This window comes from Phocoena sinus, chromosome 6 (assembly GCF_008692025.1).
Source record: "Phocoena sinus isolate mPhoSin1 chromosome 6, mPhoSin1.pri, whole genome shotgun sequence".
Lineage (NCBI taxonomy): Eukaryota > Metazoa > Chordata > Mammalia > Artiodactyla > Phocoenidae > Phocoena > Phocoena sinus.
In genome coordinates, this window is record NC_045768.1 from 100,973,054 (window position 1) to 100,989,673 (window position 16,620).

Genomic DNA, 16,620 nt, shown 5'->3' on the forward strand with positions numbered 1-16,620 from the left:
AGCTTGAGCCCGAGGCATAAAAGGGAGAAGGATGGAGCGGGTCACACAGCAAGAACACACACCCCTGCACCCGGGTCACTCAGCACTGTTCTACAGGAGGACAGGAGGATGGAGGAGAAAAGCACACATAAAATTATATAAAATTGCATATTTAATTTGGTCACGGATTCATAAAAATGCATATTTATATAAAATTATAAAATTTTAAATATAACATTGCATAATTTGGTCACAAATTCATAAACACATGAGTATTTTGCACCTAATGATATTTCTTGTATTGCTTGATATTTCTAACAAAATCTTCAAGAAGGGGTCCTCTCATTGAGAAGACACTTGAACAGACATCCAATTTTCAAGTAAAACTTCAAAAGTATCATATCTAAACTGGCATAAAGCAATATAGGATGCAAGTTCAGTTCTTAAATATTCTCATCGCTAAAACACACAATAAACATGCGAACAAGTGAATATAGCTGACAGACACTGGCAAGGCTAATACTTTAGACTGGCACTCAAGGAAGTCTTCTGAGAAAGGGACAAGTGACCCAACATTTGATTGACAAGAATCCATTTATATTTCCCACTGAAGATGAAGGCAAAGTGTCCTGCACAGAAGGAACAGCAAAGGCAGGAAACACCTGACTTCCAGGAAAGGGAAGGACATCGGGGCCAGGGGCATATAGCACCAAGACCACAGGCTCGGCCCTTCTATAAACTCAAGTGGACTCCACATGCTGTATCCTGATGTGCCAATTCCAGGTTTGGCCACGTTAGCCACATCAACCTTAGGGAAGACAACACACAAAGCTTTGAGATGGAACAGACCAAAAACCCCTGAGAATTGCTTCCACCATTAAATTATCCTGCAGCAGTTGGAACACTATGGAGAAGGGTTTAATGGCAGAAAGATATTTTTAAAAAGCAATAAAAGGACCAAACCTCAATATGGCAGCCATTTTTGGTCAGTTCTCACAGTATTTAAGAACTGGTGTTTGTGTGTGAGTCTCTTCTGCAGAAGGCCATGAGATCCTTTATATAGCCAATATGAACAGGAGGAGGCCAAGGCATGACAGCCCAGTTCACGGACACCAGATGCAGGGCTGCACATGGATGCCACTTCTCCTCACTCTCTGCTCAGTTGTAAACTCCTACCTATAAAAAATGTAAATAGTCGCACAGCTATAAAATTGACATGTTTAAAGTGGGCCCTGGAGAAGTCACCAGGCATCCGAAAGTGACCAAACTTCCTTTGAGGGAGAAGATGCTATCAGTGCTCTCCCCACAGTGGGCTTTTTCTCCTTTCCTTTTTTTTTTTTTTCTTTTGCTTTTTTTGTTGTTGTTGTTTTGTTCTTTTGTGCTTTTTTTGGTTGTTGTTTTGTTTTTTTTTGCCTCGCAGCTTTTGGTATCTTAATTCCCCGACCAGGGATTGAACCTGGGACCTCAGCAGTGAAAACGCAGAGTCCTAACCACTGAACTGCCAGGGAATTTCCTCCTTTTGTATTTCTTATCATTTTTGATTCCCAGCTCTCATCCAGGTAACCCACATAAACAACCTAGAAAGTATAGTTCCAAAATTTTTTTTTACACTTATATAAATATATATATAAACATAAAAGTACAAAGATTCACAATATGTTTGCACTTTAATGATGTGTATTATGTTACCCATCATTAAGTGCATACATAGCGACATGAATGACACATACAAATAACAAGTACAAATGAAAAGTGCGAGTCTATCAGGAAAGGCTGAGGTCCTCAAACACTCAGGACACAGCAGAGCCTGCTTCACCATCTTCATAGACATACTTTCCCGAGTCCAGCAGGTGGTCCTGAATTGTCTCCTTTGCCAATCTTTGCCCCAGCTTTTCCAAGGCGTCCAGCAGGGTGTTGACTGAGGCCTCCCGTCCCTTGTTGCTGACCCAAGTATCCAGCATTTCATACAAGGCATCCCGAGGGACCCGGACCCCTTCTCTGACCAGAAGGATCTCATTTTGCGTGAGGCCCAACTTCCTCATGAGCAAATCCCAGGAGTCACACGGCACGATGGTTGCAAAGTCATCAAAGAACAGCCTCAGGCCTAAGTTCGGGGAAAGTCACAGAGACAGAGTTGGGACAGGCTTCAGAAAGGGCAGAGGACCCTCAGTCAGGCCTAGACCCCAGGGTGGGAGCTGAGGAGCGCCCCCTGCTGGTGAACCTGCTGCTCTGCGTCCCTGACATGCTTCCCGTCAGCAGAGAATTAGGCCACACTGCCTGGGCCTCACCTGTGCCCAAAGCACTGCAGGGAGTCCAGGTCTCCAGAGAGTCCCGCCCTAAGCGGGGAATGAGGGCCCACCAGGGAGGGGAGATGGACGTCATGGAGGGAGAAGGCAGTCTGTGGTAGGAGACAGAGGGCGGGACACAGTGGTGCAACAGACCTCAGAGGAGGGCACCTGCCGTTCTCACGAGAGTGAGGTCACCTGGCTGCCACCTCTGCAGTGGGGACAGAGCAAGGGCCTGGAGGGAGGAAGGCCTCTGGCCTCACGCCCAGCTCGGCCTCGCTGACTGACACTGTGGCAGAGCTAGATGGGGACAGACTCGGAGCAAGAATTTAACCCATAAAATGGAGCAAGCACCACCCACCTCATGGGACTGTACTGGGGATTCAATGAGATGTGTGTGAGATGCAGTGCACACCACCGTCCATAGGTACACAAGGTGGGCCCCGGATACAAATTTATATTTTCTGACAGCTACACTGAAAAACGTAAAAAGTAACGAGTAATAACTAATTTTCATAAAATAGGGTACTAACTCAATATATTCTAAAAATTTTCATTTCACCATGTAATCAATATACAACAAACTGTTAATGAGACATATTACAGTCCTTTTTCCTACCAATTCTTTGCAATACAGTATGGAGTTACACTACAGCTCATCAGATTTGGCCACAGGTCAGATGCTCCACAGCCTCCTGCGGCCCCTGGGTGCCCTGCTGGACGGCACAGCCCCTTAGATGCCTCAGGGTGGGCCAACCTGGCCCTGAGCAACAAGGGAGGAGGGAGGATGGGGGGCAGGGAAGGACAGGGAGGTGTTAGGGGACACTGTTAGGGGACAGAGGGGTGCAGGGTGGGGAGAAGAAGAGGGTCAGAGAGGGAATTAGAGTCCCAAAGGTCCAGTGACAAGCCATCCCTGCTCTGAGTTGCCCTAACAGCTATGGGGACGGCAGTTAGGACACTGTCCCTCCTCCCTCCACTCCTGCCCCAATGCCCAGGGAAAGCACTCACTTTCAGTGGGGTCTGCACCGTTTGCTGGAACCAGCAGCCTTCTTCTCGTGTGAGACCCTTCAGCTTCTGCTGGTTCCTGTAAAACACAGTGGAGAACAGACTTGGTCTTAATCAGGTGTCCTGGGTTCCAGAACTGAGCCTAGCAAACATTGTTCTGAAATTCTGGCATATGCAGCCATAAGTGAAACAAAAACACAATGTAGGATATTTGAAGGGAGAAGACAGAATAGTCATTATTTGATATATGATTGTATTCTTACAAAACTCTAATGGTTTAGCAACAATACTTAAATGTGAATGTATGGATGGATGAACGTTAAAAATTGTAGCAGATAATAAATTATATAAAGAATTACAAGAGTCAGATAAACTCATAAGGTTACAGAACACTTGTAGTACAAAGACACAGCCTCAACAAGAAATAGGAGAAATTTACCAAAGAAAAACACACATCTATTTGAGGTATTATAAAACCCTTGACTTGAAAATGCTACCTCTCTTCATAAGAAAAATACAGAATATCTAAAAGATCTCAGTTCTTCCTAGATTAATTTATAAATTAAGGTTCAAAAAATTAGCAGCTAAATTGAGTATAAGGAATGAGATGGTAACTCAGAACAATTCAGGGAGCTCCTCATATCTTATTTATCACAAAATAAATTCCATTTAACTTTTTTTTTTAATTTTATTTATGTATTTATTTTTGGCTGTGTTGGGTCTTCATTGCTGCATGTGGGCTTTCTCCAGTTGCTGCGAGCCGGGGCTACTCTTCGTGGTGGTGTGCGAGCTTCTCATTGCGGTGGCTTCTCTTGCTGCAGAGCACAGGCTCTAGGTGTGCAGGCTTCAGTAGTTGTGGCACGTGGGCTCAGTAGTTGTGGCTCGTGGGCTCTAGAGCGCAGGCTCAGTAGTGGCACACAGGCTTAGTTGCTCCATGGCATGTGGGACCTTCCCGGACCAGGGCTCGAACCCATGTCCCCTGCATTGGCAGGCGGATTCTTAACCACTGCGCCACCAGGGAAGTACCTCCATTTAGCTTATAAGCTCTATGCTACCAATCACATCATTTTAAAAAAGCCTACCTGGGCTTCCCTGGTAGGCCCGCACACCACGAAGAGTGGCCCCCGTTTGCCACAACTAGAGAAAGCCCTTGCACAGAAAAGAAGACCCAACACAGCCAAAAAAATAAAATAAAAAAAATTAAAAGCCTACCTCCACAACGGGAGAGGCCACAACAGTGAGAGGCCCGTGAAATTACCTAAGAAATTGGAGAATTTTATCTTCTGTTTGATGAAGGACCTTTTTTTTTTTTTTTTGCTGTACACGGGCCTCTCACTGTTGAGGCCTCTCCCGTTGTGGAGCACAGGCTCCGGACGCGCACACTCAGCAGCCATGGCTCACGGGCCCAGCCGCTCCGCGGCATGTGGGATCTTCCCAGACTGGGGCACGAACCTGTGTCCCCTGCATCAGCAGGCGGACTCTCAACCACTGCGCCACCAGGGAAGTCCCAATGAAGGACTTTAAAAGCTCTGAGCAATGAAAAGTAAATGTATCGACAGATTTAATTAGTTAATATATAAAATTCTGCACATTAAAATACTAAACCAAATGAAAAAACACACATGCATGTACTCACGGGCACAAGAGCATGTCTGCTTAGAAAGACTCTTACCAGACAAGACAACAATCATCTCAAAATAATCAAAACAAAAGAAATACAAGTTTAAGTCCGTTTTTTGCTTGTTACCAAAAAAGAAATATATTAATGTCATATCAAAACTATTGAAATGATATGACCCCAAACGTCTGTGTGTGTGTGTGTGTGTGTGTGTGTGTGTACAGTAAAAAATACTTCTATACGTTGACAAAGAGATTCTACTTCTACTAGGAAGCCACCCCACAAATATGTCTATTCATTGAGACAAATACTAATTTTCAAATAGATTCAACTTAATAATAATTTTGAAATAAATGTGAAATTCCTAACGTGATGAGGAATGGCTTAAAAGCATGTAACAATCACACAGAAAAATATCATGTAGCTTTAATTCCATCACTGAACAATCATGGGAGGGACCACTCTGGCTGTTCTAGACACCAGGAACGTGGTGAGAACAAGACAGATGATAAGTAGCATAAGAGCTTCCAGTCGACCATAGCAGGGGGTGGGCTCCCTTCCCCTCCATGACCATGATCTCCCTCCATCACCACTTCCCCATGGGACAGGAGACCTGACCAGCATCGGCCCTTCCCTGTTTCTACCACAGTCCTGGGCAAGCAGAAGGGCCAGGACACCACACTCACCAGCAGACGCTTTGCTTCCCCCTGGGACTGGGCCGTGGCATCTGTCGGCTTCACCTGCTCTTCTGCCTCCTGCTCAGGGACCAGATCAATCAGCGAATCTCTCTCGATCAGCATATTGTTGTGGGCATTGTCCAGAGCCCCAGGACCTCTTAAGGGATGTGAGCGCCGGAAGAGGACCTTGGGAAGGCAAAGAGCTGACTCAGGAATCCATACCCACAGATCCATGTAGTGTCTGCGGGGGACATTGTGGGTTTTGCCTCCCCACCTACTCCCATGCTGTGCCCCCCAGGTGGGTACAGACTCAGCATATCCAGGGCTCTGCTGATGGCACCTGGACCCTAGTGCTGTGCTAAGGGGGGTTTCAGCACCCCTTCCTGACACCCTCCATGCCCCAGCGTGCAACCAGGGTTTTGGGGTGAGGGTGTCTCACAAGCAGTAAGAGGGACAGGGCTAGCACTGTCAACCAGCCTTAGAGCTGCTCTCAACAGGCCAGTTGCTCTCCTACTGTCAGCCCAGAGCTCCTAGGCCACTTGAGAGAGCCAGGGACAACAGCATAGGACAAATTGGGGACCGTGTCCACCCAGGGCCAAGCAGTTACTGAGGGCCTGATGCCACCAGGTCCTGGAGAAACCAACTCACTTTGTCCAGGCACTTAGGTTCCACGCCACGACCTAGAAGAGAAGAGGCATCCACCTGAGCCGTGGGGAGCGCCCTCTTGCAGCACCTCCCTCCCCGGGGACAGTGCCAGGGACAGGGTGTGGGCTGGGGGCTCAGACACTGAACAAGGAGCCCTGGGCCTGGTGACAGGGAGCGGGCCATTCCAAATCTGGAGAACCCGCGGGGAGGGAGAAGAGAAGGGGGAAATGAAACCCATGTAAAATCTCTGTGGGGTTCTGCTGGACGACGCTCTCCCCTGACTCTTGTCACCCAGTCAAGGTGCTGACCACCTCTCTGCCCTGGCTGGGGGTCCTAACGACATTAAGAACTGACCCTGCTCCCCGCCCACCATACTTGGCCAGGGGGAAGAGGGGACCGTCAGCTGAGATGGGGGACTCATGTGATCCCGGCTTCGTAGGAGCAGGTGAGGTGGGAGGCGGAGGGGGATCCCGGGGAACAAGATCAGAGCCAAGCCAGGAGGAACAGGAGGATTGGGGAGATGGAGGAGGGCGTCAGCACCTCCCTCTTCCCTACCAGAACCTCACCTTGAATGCAGAACCACCAGAAAATACATGGGAGCACGATCAGCACTAGCAGCAGGAGGACACCGGCAGTTACAATTCCGATCACCAGCTGTGAAGTGTCTGAGGAGGAAGAGGGAGTGGTGGACAGTCTCGGGCGCGTGGTCACTGTCTCACCAGGAACCGGGGCTTCCCCACTGGCTTGGGTACCTGATTTTCGGTCCACACATGTGAGGTCACTGAAGGGGCTACAGGGCGTGGCCACGACCATCCCATCAGGGCACCTGGGTACAGACACAGGGAGGGGATCCGTCAGGGAAAGCTGGCCAGATGAGGAGAAAGACGGAGAAAACTCCCACCTGGGGTACCCTGACAAGACAGTGCAGGAGGGACGGACTTCCCCTGTCTGCAGGGCTGGGTCCCCTCACTACCCCTTGCTGGGTGGGAGAAGGATCTGGGCTTGTGCACTTCAGGCCCCAGGGCTCCTGCTGAGTGTTCAGAGCTGCCCCTTCAGGAGCTGGGCCCCTGGGACGGGGGATCTCATCCAAGTCAAGGGTCAGAAGGGTTTGGGCACAAGCCAAGCCTCATCCTCCAGTCAAGCTTTAATACAAGGATCCTCTTGTCCTCCACCTGTTGACTCTTCCTACCAATCACAGCCAGCACTGGAACATCAGAGAAGAGCTAATTACTATTGGCCCCTACATCCCCAAATAGGAAAGATTCAGATCTTATTGGGGAACAAGGGCTGGATGTGAGGCCAGCTGAGTTGGCTCAGGTTTTACGGGAACCTTGAAGGAGCACACATATGGCCTCATTATGACTTCTGTCTGTGGTAGACACTTGTCTTTCTAGGCTCCTTCTGAGGAGGTGTGGGAAGGGGGCCCTGGGGAAGGACACACAGAGGAATGAGGAGGGCTGCTGCATGCTCAGGAGACCCCACAGGCACAAGGGCGCCCTGAGGAGGTAGGAGGGGCTGCATGGAAACCGGAGAAAGGGGTACAAGGAAACTGGGGGTCTCTGGGGGTTGGGAGCCCCCTAGGCTCCCATGTCTCACCGGGTTCTGCACTTGTAGCAGAATTCAGGTGCATCTTCTCTACGGAAAGTGCCAGGTTTGCACTGACACTCAGTGTCCTTGGTTGAGGTGCATGGACTTTTCTCTTCTTCCCCTGGAGACCAAAGATAAGGTTTGGGGGGTGTGCTTCCCTCACGTGTCTCTCAACCATTCTTCACCACCCAGATCCCCACCCACTCAGTTCTACTCAGTTCAGGAAGTAATTTGGGGGCCATTTTCTGCAGCAACACACACAGACCATCCAAAGGACAGCCACTGTTCACGTGTCACCAATAGAGGCATATGAAAGGGACCATGCGTCATTACAGATCACATCAGGATTGGGAAGAAAAAGGTTTTAGATCACAAATCAGGAGCAAGTGCCGGGGTGGGGGTGGGGCAGGGTGTAATATGAGACACTCTGGATGGAGAGGACCTGGCCCAGCTGGTCATGAGAGAGGCTGAGATCCTGGAGCAGAAGTCACAGGGCTCACAGGGGCCCGGCCCAGAGCCAGACTCGCCACACAGCTCAAACCCAGCCCTGTCCCACTCACCCAGGCCTCCCATGCTGTCACTAACCAGCCCCTCCGTCAAGGGACACATTACTCCCCCCCTTCCAACTGATGCTCTGAAAGACTTCCCTACCAGGTGGCATACGTTATACAAATAATTTCTGTTTTCATTTATTTTGCTGACCTAAGACAGGGTAGGATGAAGACCTAGCTGGGCTGGAAATCAGGTTTCTGACTTCCCGTTCCATTCAAATCCCATCTCATCACCCAACTGTAGGCACGGGGACATGTCCTGTACCTGATTTGCAAATCTTACAGAGTAAGCAAGAAGACAGGGTGTTTGAATAATTGGTGTAATCCACCTTATCCGTGCACGGCATACAATCTCCACTGGCTTCCTCCATATAGAACCCTGGGAAGGAAGGGAAAAGCTGGTGAGTAAATCCCCACAGGATTCCCCGAGGCTGGCAGTGTGGACAGGGCTGCCTCTTTCGGCCATCAGTGGAATCCACACAGGGAACTCTCCTTGACCTGGCTTTAATCTTTTGATTCTACATCTACCACATACCTTAGACCAGTACTGTCAACAGGAATATATTACAAGCCACACATAAAAGTCACATTCATAGTTGGCACATTAAAGAGTAAAAAGAAAGAGGCAATATCCAACATAATATCATTTCAACATGTATCAATATAAAACAGTGAGATTTTTACTTACTTTAATACCTCACTAAAAAAATAAAACTCATGCTCCCTTCACAGTATTCAGGGTCTGTGGCCTCCTCCCACCTGTCCCGGTGACCTCTCCACCCTCCACTCACCCCAGCTGCCCCCTAGCTTTGCTCAAACAAGCCCAGCCCTGCCCCCTGGGGTGACAGTTCCTGGGGCCCTCTTAGGAGCACTCTACCTGGCTCTCTGCACCAAGGTCACCATCCCCAGGAGGCCTCACCAACCCCGACTCTGTCCCACCCATCACTCAATTATCCTCACGGTTTCTATCTCATCTCTCTGACTGTCATATCTGTCCATCTGTCTGGGTACCATCCTAGGAGGAGGGTTCCAGGAGGGCGGGGGCCTCGTGCCCTCCACTGGCACAGCGCCTGGCACATGGAAGACTTCCAGTAAATGCCTGTGGAATAAGAGCCGGGAACTGCAGGAATCAGAAGACCAGAAGGACATGAAGATAAGGGTGCGGTAAGGGTTGGAGATCAGTCTTAGAATGTACCTGGTAGACACTTCTCTGAGAGGCTGCGTTTCAATCCCTGCGGGGCAGTTAATTGCCGGTGAAATTTTTCCTGCCTTATGGGCATGGCTGAAGCAGCCGCAATCTGTGGAGACAAAGCAGGGACAGGCATGAGTGGCTTCCAGACTCTCATCCCTCCCAGGATGTATCCCACAGTCCCTTGACCACAGCCTGCAAAACGAAACAGAACTGGGGCCTTTCGTCCAGCTATAAACTCTCATTCTTTTCACGTTTGTCCCCTGGCCTTTTGTGCTACCAAGTAACTTACACATAAATTTTTTTCCTGGTATTCCTTTCTCTTATAATAAAATAAAATATGTTTATTCCAGAAAGCATGGGCAAGGAAAAATTCTTTATAAGAATACAGAAACCACAGGGATCCCCCCAGTTAGAGAAAACATCCATTATTTTGTGTCTTTACTTCTTCTATTTGACCATATGTGTAATACTCTCAGGCTCTCTCTCTTTCTCACGTGCGCGTACGTGCGCGCACACACATTTTCACAAATGAGTCATACTATGCACACACTTTTTCAAAATCAGGATACAGGATCACAGTTGAGTAATGAACTTTCGGCTTTAACTGGACAAGCTGTCCTGGAAAGGAAGCTGTTAGCGTTCCACATAATGAGTCACAAAGAGGAAGAAGAAATAGCAACACAGGGTTCTGAGATGAGTCTCCATGCTAACAATGACACAATGGGGCCAGTCGAAAAAATCTGAATGGAGTCTGAGGATGTGATGAGGATTAACGTGTTGATTTGGTGTTCTGATGTTGAAGGCTGTGTTGTAGTTTTGGGGGAGAATGTCCTCATTTGTAGGAAATATACATTCTTCAGTCATGGGATCTATCATATCAGCAGCTATTTTTCACATGGTACAGGAAAAAGCGGGGGGGTTGCATAGTCTTTGCAACTTTGCTTTAACCTGGGAGTGACAAAATAGAAAGTGAAATTAAGGGAAAAAGAAGAAAGAAAGAAAAACACTGTTAAGATGGAAACAGCTTACGTCGAGCCCAGTTCAACTGCCTGGATCTAAAAAAGATAAAATGCAGCTCTCTTCCACAGAAAAGTCTGTCAAGTATTTGGGGACAGCTAAGCCCACATATGTCCTCTAAGTCGTCCCTTCCCCAGGCTGGGCCTCCTCTGACTCCCCACAAGTTGGTGGAATCTCCTTCCCCTGCCTTCACAGTCCTATTCCCTCCTCTCTTTCCTGGTTCTCCTCTCACAGGCGCTCTCCCTCAATGTTTTATTATGAACATTTTCACGCATCCAACAAAGTTTAAAGATCTGTACGGTAAACTCTCATATACTCACCACCTAGATTCTGTAACTAATATTTTGCTATATTTGCTTTATCACATATTTCTTTCTTTTAAAAATTAATTTATTGAATTTTTATTTATTTTTGGCCGCGTTGGGTCTTCGTTGCTGCATGCGGGCTTTCTCTAGTTGTGGCTCGCGGGCTCTAGAGCGCAGGCTCAGTAGTTGTGGCGCACGGGCTTAGCTGCTCCACGGCATGTGGGATCTTCCCGGACCAGGGCTTGAACCCGTGTCCCCTGCATTGGCAGGCGGATTCTTAACCACTGCGCCACCAGGGAAGCCCCATATTTCTTTCTTTATCTATCCCTCTGTCCATTCTCCTGTGTCTTATTTTTATGATGAAATTCACGTCTGCAACTCAATACTTCAGCATTGTCAGTAACTTGAGCTCCATATTTCTTTACAGTTTTTTTCAGTGTTAAGATTTACAGAGAAAGAAATGCACAATTCTTAAGGGTACCATTCAAACAGTTTTTAAAAACACATACACTTGGGAAACCCAAACCCTCTATCTAGATCCTGGAAATTAGCATTACTACAGAACATCCCTTCACACCCCTTTCTAGGTTACCCTAGTCTCCTATGTGACTCCAAGAGGAAGTGGCCTTCATCAGATGGAGGAAGGTCTCTTCTGCCCTGATATAATGAGAGGTTTTAGCATGACAGGGAGGTTAAGAGTTGCCGAATGCTTTTTCTGCATCTGTTAAGCTGTTCATATAGTTTTTCTCCTTCATGGTGTTAGCATAGTGAAAAACACTGACTCATTTTCAGATGTTATTCCTGTGACTAAACCCACTTGGTCATGGCATGTTTTCTTCTTTAAATATTCCTGAATTTAGTTTACTATTTGTTTTGTTAAGGAATTCTGCCTCTATTTTTAGGAAGGATATTGAAACGTATTAATATTTTTCTTCTTTTCAAATGTTTTTGTCAGGTTTCACTATTAGGGTTCTGCTGGGCTTAGAATCTACTGAAGAACTCTTATGTTGTCTGAAAGAATTTGTGTAAGATTTTTGTCAGTTCTTTTACTGTTTGTATTTTTGCCCCCTCCCCTGCTGCCTAATCTGGGGTCTCCTGGTCATCCACTCCCAGTCTCAGAAATCTCATGGATCCTTGAAAATCTCTACTGGCACCGAGGAATCAAAACCACAGCACTGCGGTGCCCCATTTTTACTTCTTAGACGAGCAAAGAATGAAAGTTTAATGTGGCAAAGGTGTAGGGAAACAGGCACACTTGTGGACCCTCGGTGTGAGGTAAAATCGTCCAGCCTTCTTTTGGAGGCCACTTTATCCTTATCTAAACAAATGTGTAAAATTATCTAACCTGCTGACAGCAGTTCCACTTCTAAGGAGTTACCTAACAGACAATGCACATGGCTACACGGATACTTGACAGTGCCTACAGGCACCCAGAGACATTCATCGAGCCGTGTTCAACATGAATCCTACCTATGATCAACTGATAATTTAAAAAACTAATTCTATATTTTTTTGTGAATACAAAACGTTATTTCTTTTCTGAGTTTTAGTACTAATTTGTACAATGAAAAGTACACATTTTCATGATTCCTGTAACCTTGTTAGGCCCTTAACTTTTTTTTCCCCTGTGAACATATGAGAAACTTCGAGAAGAGCCTCAAACAACCAGAGAAAGCAGTGGAAGGAGGCACATTTTTTTCCATAGTGAGTTTCTTTAGGATGCACGCTGATAGTGGTAAATCGCCCCCAGAGCCTCCAGCTCGCCTCCTAAAGAAGTGGTGAGAATCTGGTCCCAACTGTGGGTTGATTGATGGTTTCTACACAGCACCCATAAATTGCAACAAACAGCAAGCAACGTTAAAGGTTGCTTCCCTTTCAGGGAAAAGGAAATTCAAAGGTGCTTAAGGCAGTGGTGGGGGAAGGCAGGGGCCTACACGGTTAATCGATTTACAAAGGACACGTTTTAAAAGTTAAACGTAGTGCAAAATAAAAAGAGAGAAAAAGAGAGAAAGAGTGAGGGGGATCGGAGGAAGGAAAGGGGAAGAGAAAGAAAAGGCGATCTGTCAGTCACTCGCTGATGCTCTCCTGGGACCAATCTGGAGGCCAGACCCTCCAAGGACCCGGAGGCGGAGAGCGGGCTCTTCTCCTTCGGGGCCGCAGGTAGATGTTGCCAGCCCCGGATCCGCACTCCGCCACCCCCTCACCCCCTGTACTTGGGCTTCGCCCGGGTGGGTGCTGCCGGGACATGCCCAGCCGTACCCCGCCCCCCTCGCCCCCGCCCTTTCCCGGCCACGGAGCGCGCCATCTGGAGCCAGGACTCGCGGCGGGAACTCACCGACAGCAGGACACCCAGGACGAAGAAGATGAGAACCAAGGGGCCCCGCAGCCGAGGCCTGGGACCGGGGGCGCGCCCTGCCCGGGTGCTCGAGGTGGCCTGTGTGCTCTGTGCCCGCTGCCCCGTGCGGTCGCGGGGCGCTCGCTGTCCAGGTCGCCACGGAGTGGCCATCAAGAATGAAAGTGTGCTTCGTGGGGCGCGGGACCGTCCCCGCCGCCTGTGCGATGCGCGGGGCAGGGCTCTACGGTCTAATGAGTCAGCCTGACGCTAGCTTTATACCGTCCTCAGGTTGCGTCACCCGCGGCGGCGAATGAGCTACGCCTTCCGTCGAGTTGACGTAAACATTCACCACTTCTAGCCAATCGCTTGTGGCTCACGAGAGGAGCCCAGCGAGCTTGACGGCACCTCTGTTTCAAAGAGGAAACTACCTGCTTTGGCGGCTGATGCCCGGGGATGCGGTTTTTCATCAAGGGTACGTACGGTCTGTGCCTGACAGGGCACCTCCCACATGCTCTGTTGTGATCCGGGCTGTGAGATTCAGAATCTGCGTTCAAGGCGGGTCCTGACCCTGCCCCTTTGCAGGGCAAATGCCCCACCCGTTCATAAACCCTGAACCACCTGTCTTCTGACTACCGCCTTCTGCCCACTCTCAGCTTCTGCTCCTCCCCGCCCCCCTTCTATTGACCAGGGCCCCAAGGAGGCCAGAGAACAGGGACTCCCAAGAAGGAGACCCCCCCCCCGCCCCCGAGAGTCTGCGGAGCGCCTCCAGCCCCGCTTGGCACAGAGTGGATGCCCTGCACGTTATTGTAGGGGTGTGAACTAAGAAACCTTGAATTGTTAGAAAAATGAGTAGACTGCCAGACTCACTTGCACTTTCTGAGATTTAAGTGCTTAGAGAATGAGAGAGACCTGGTGGGATTTTTTTTGCCCTGGGCCTATTCACGTAATTAATGTTTATGATCAATTTACTATCGAATTACAAATAAGTATTTATTTAAAGGCAAAGGATACACACTATATTTTCCTGTTGTGAATTCTACTTTTTAAGGACCTTAATTATCATTAGCATGGCTGTATAAATTTACTTTCATCACGTTTGTTTTAAAAACCTGAAGTTGTACCTGATAGAACATTTGGACCCTGGTGAATACCCCCTCAGGGTTCCCAGCATCTTCCTCTACCCTCTCCCTCACCCTCCAGTGTCTGGGTTGGGCCTCTGATATCTGCGGGCTCTTGCCATGGACTCCATGGTGCTGTTCCCAAGCCCGAGTCTGTCCCCCATTCTTCACTGGTGCTGGGTCCTCTATCCTAGGGGGGTGTGAGCATTTACAACACAATGCAGGTACAAATACTTTGTTAAAAAAAATGTTTAAAGTTCCATCAAAGTCTGTTACGGCACCTTTCAAATATAACGATGCAAAATAAAGAGAAAGGAACCTTTGTTATGAAAACCTCTTCCAGTGAAAGGAATAATCTATTCACGGTGAGCCTGGTTCAAAGCAGAGTAAGTCATCCTCCTCTTCCCTCTATGCCTTTCCTTTCTTTCCTTCATCATTTTGCTCCACAGGCCTACTTCCTATTAGGAGGTTGCAGATTGGGAACAAGGGTCCCTGTCCTTTGCTGCATGGTGGTAGTGGTGGGGTGAAGTGGGGGGGGGACCACAACTGGGAGGTGTTCTGGAAGCTGCCCCCTCAGAAGCCTGGTGAGGGCCCAGAAGCCTGGTAGGGAAGTGCTTTTGTATTTGCTGTTTGTCACAGCAATGCCCCCAACCAGACCCTATATTTGATTTTTTTTTTCTTTTTTTTAATTTCAGACCAGAATACCAACATGTCCACTGGAGACCTCTGGGTTCTAATCATCCCTGAGTCAATAAATCCCTGTGTGACTTGAGGAAAGTTTTTTTTTAATTAAAAACATTTTTAAAATATTTTGCACACTGCCCCTTGACCCCGGTGGCCTGAGGCAGGTCTTCTAGTAACAGTCCAACTAGAGGAAGGGGAGTCTAAGCTGGTCCTGGGGAGGGGAGCTGCCAGAGAGAATCCAAGGCAGACTGGACGGAACTGATGACTCAGGCTGGTGGAGGTCTTGGGTACCCCCCAGCCTCGTCACCTACCATGGCACTGAGAACCAAGAGGAAGCAAGAGACATTCCAACCAGCCAGAGGAAATCCTCCCCAGCCCCTGTGCAAAAGCCCACAGTCATGGAGCTGTCTCTGAGTCTCTTAACTCTCCGTTCGCATACAGTCCTTTTTTCTTTCCTTTTTGCCTTTTGACCCTCTTCACCCATTTCTCCACCCTCACCCCAACCCGCCCTCCCCATCTCTGGCAACCATCAATCTGTTCTCTGTATCTGTGAACTTGATTTGGGGGTTTTTTGGGTTTTGTTTTTTGGGTTTTTTTTTTTTAAGATTTTATATGTAAGAAAGATTATATTGTATTCTCTTTCTCTGTCTGGTTTATTTCACTTAGGCTAATGCCCTCAAGGCCCATCCATGTTTTCACAAATGGCAGGATTTCATCCTTTTTATGGTTGAATAATAGCACGTTGTGTGTATGTCTGTGTGTGTGTGTGTGTGTGTGTATATATATATATGCCACAATTTCTTTATCCATTCATCTATTGATGGACACTTAGGTTGTTTCCAGATCTTGGCTATTGTAAATAATGCTGCTATGAACATGGGTGTGCAGATATCTTTTCCAGTTAGTGTCTTCATTTTTTTTCAGATAAATACCCAGAAGTAGAATTGCTGGATCATATGGTAGTTTCATTTTTAATGTTCTGAGGAACCTCCATAATTTTTCATAGTGGCTGCACCAATTTACCATCCTACCAAGAGTGCACAGGAGTTCCCTTTTCTCCGCTGCCTCACCAATACTTGTTATTTCCTGGGTTTTTTTGATAATAGCCATTCTAACAGGTGTGAGGTGATATCTCATTGTGGTTTTGATTTGCATTTCCCTGATGATTAGTGATATTAAACATCTTTTCATGTACCTGCTGGCCATCTGTATGTCTTCTCTGGAAAAATATCTGTTCAGATCTTCTGCCAATTTTTTAATTGGATCGTTTGGTTTTTCTTATTGAGTTGTATGAGTTGCTTATATATTTTGGATCTCAGCCTTTTATCAGATATACGACTTGCAAACATTTTCTCCCATTCAGGATGTTGCCTTTTTGTTTAGTTGATGGCTTCCTTTGCTGTGCAGAAGCTTTTTAGTTTGATGTAGTCCCACTTGTTTATGTTTGCTTTTGTTGCTTTTCCTTTTGGTGTCAGATTCAAAAAATCAGTCTGTCAAGGAACTTACTGCCTACGTTTTCTTTCTAGGAGTCTTATGGTTTCAGTTCTTACGTTCAAATCTTTAATCCATTTTGAGTTAATTTTTGTGTATGGGGTAAGATAGCGGTCCAGTTTCGTTCTTTT

At 47.5% G+C, this 16,620-nt stretch overlaps 1 protein-coding gene across 7 annotated transcripts in view; it reads right to left on the reverse strand.

Annotated features, from left to right (window-relative positions):
- Positions 1–283: 283 nt before the first annotated feature.
- Positions 284–16,620, reverse strand: part of LOC116756119 (tumor necrosis factor receptor superfamily member 10A-like) — a 31,589-nt gene continuing 15,252 nt past the window's right edge. The window contains exons 1-10 of one of the 7 annotated variants that reach the window (XM_032636397.1): positions 13,197–13,455; positions 9,543–9,645; positions 8,631–8,726; positions 7,806–7,917; positions 6,962–7,035; positions 6,776–6,874; positions 6,213–6,244; positions 5,574–5,750; positions 3,273–3,348; positions 284–2,083 (exon numbers count right to left, since the gene is read on the reverse strand). In XM_032636397.1, coding sequence (XP_032492288.1) covers positions 1,770–2,083; positions 3,273–3,348; positions 5,574–5,750; positions 6,213–6,244; positions 6,776–6,874; positions 6,962–7,035; positions 7,806–7,917; positions 8,631–8,726; positions 9,543–9,645; positions 13,197–13,367 — 1,254 coding nt within the window. In that variant the 5' untranslated portion in view covers positions 13,368–13,455 and the 3' untranslated portion in view covers positions 284–1,769. Of the gene's footprint in view, positions 2,084–3,272; positions 3,349–5,573; positions 5,751–6,212; positions 6,245–6,775; positions 7,036–7,805; positions 7,918–8,612; positions 8,727–9,542; positions 9,646–13,196; positions 13,456–16,620 lie in introns of those variants that run through there. The other 6 variants (XM_032636396.1, XM_032636395.1, XM_032636393.1 and 3 more) reach the window with 6 other exon arrangements.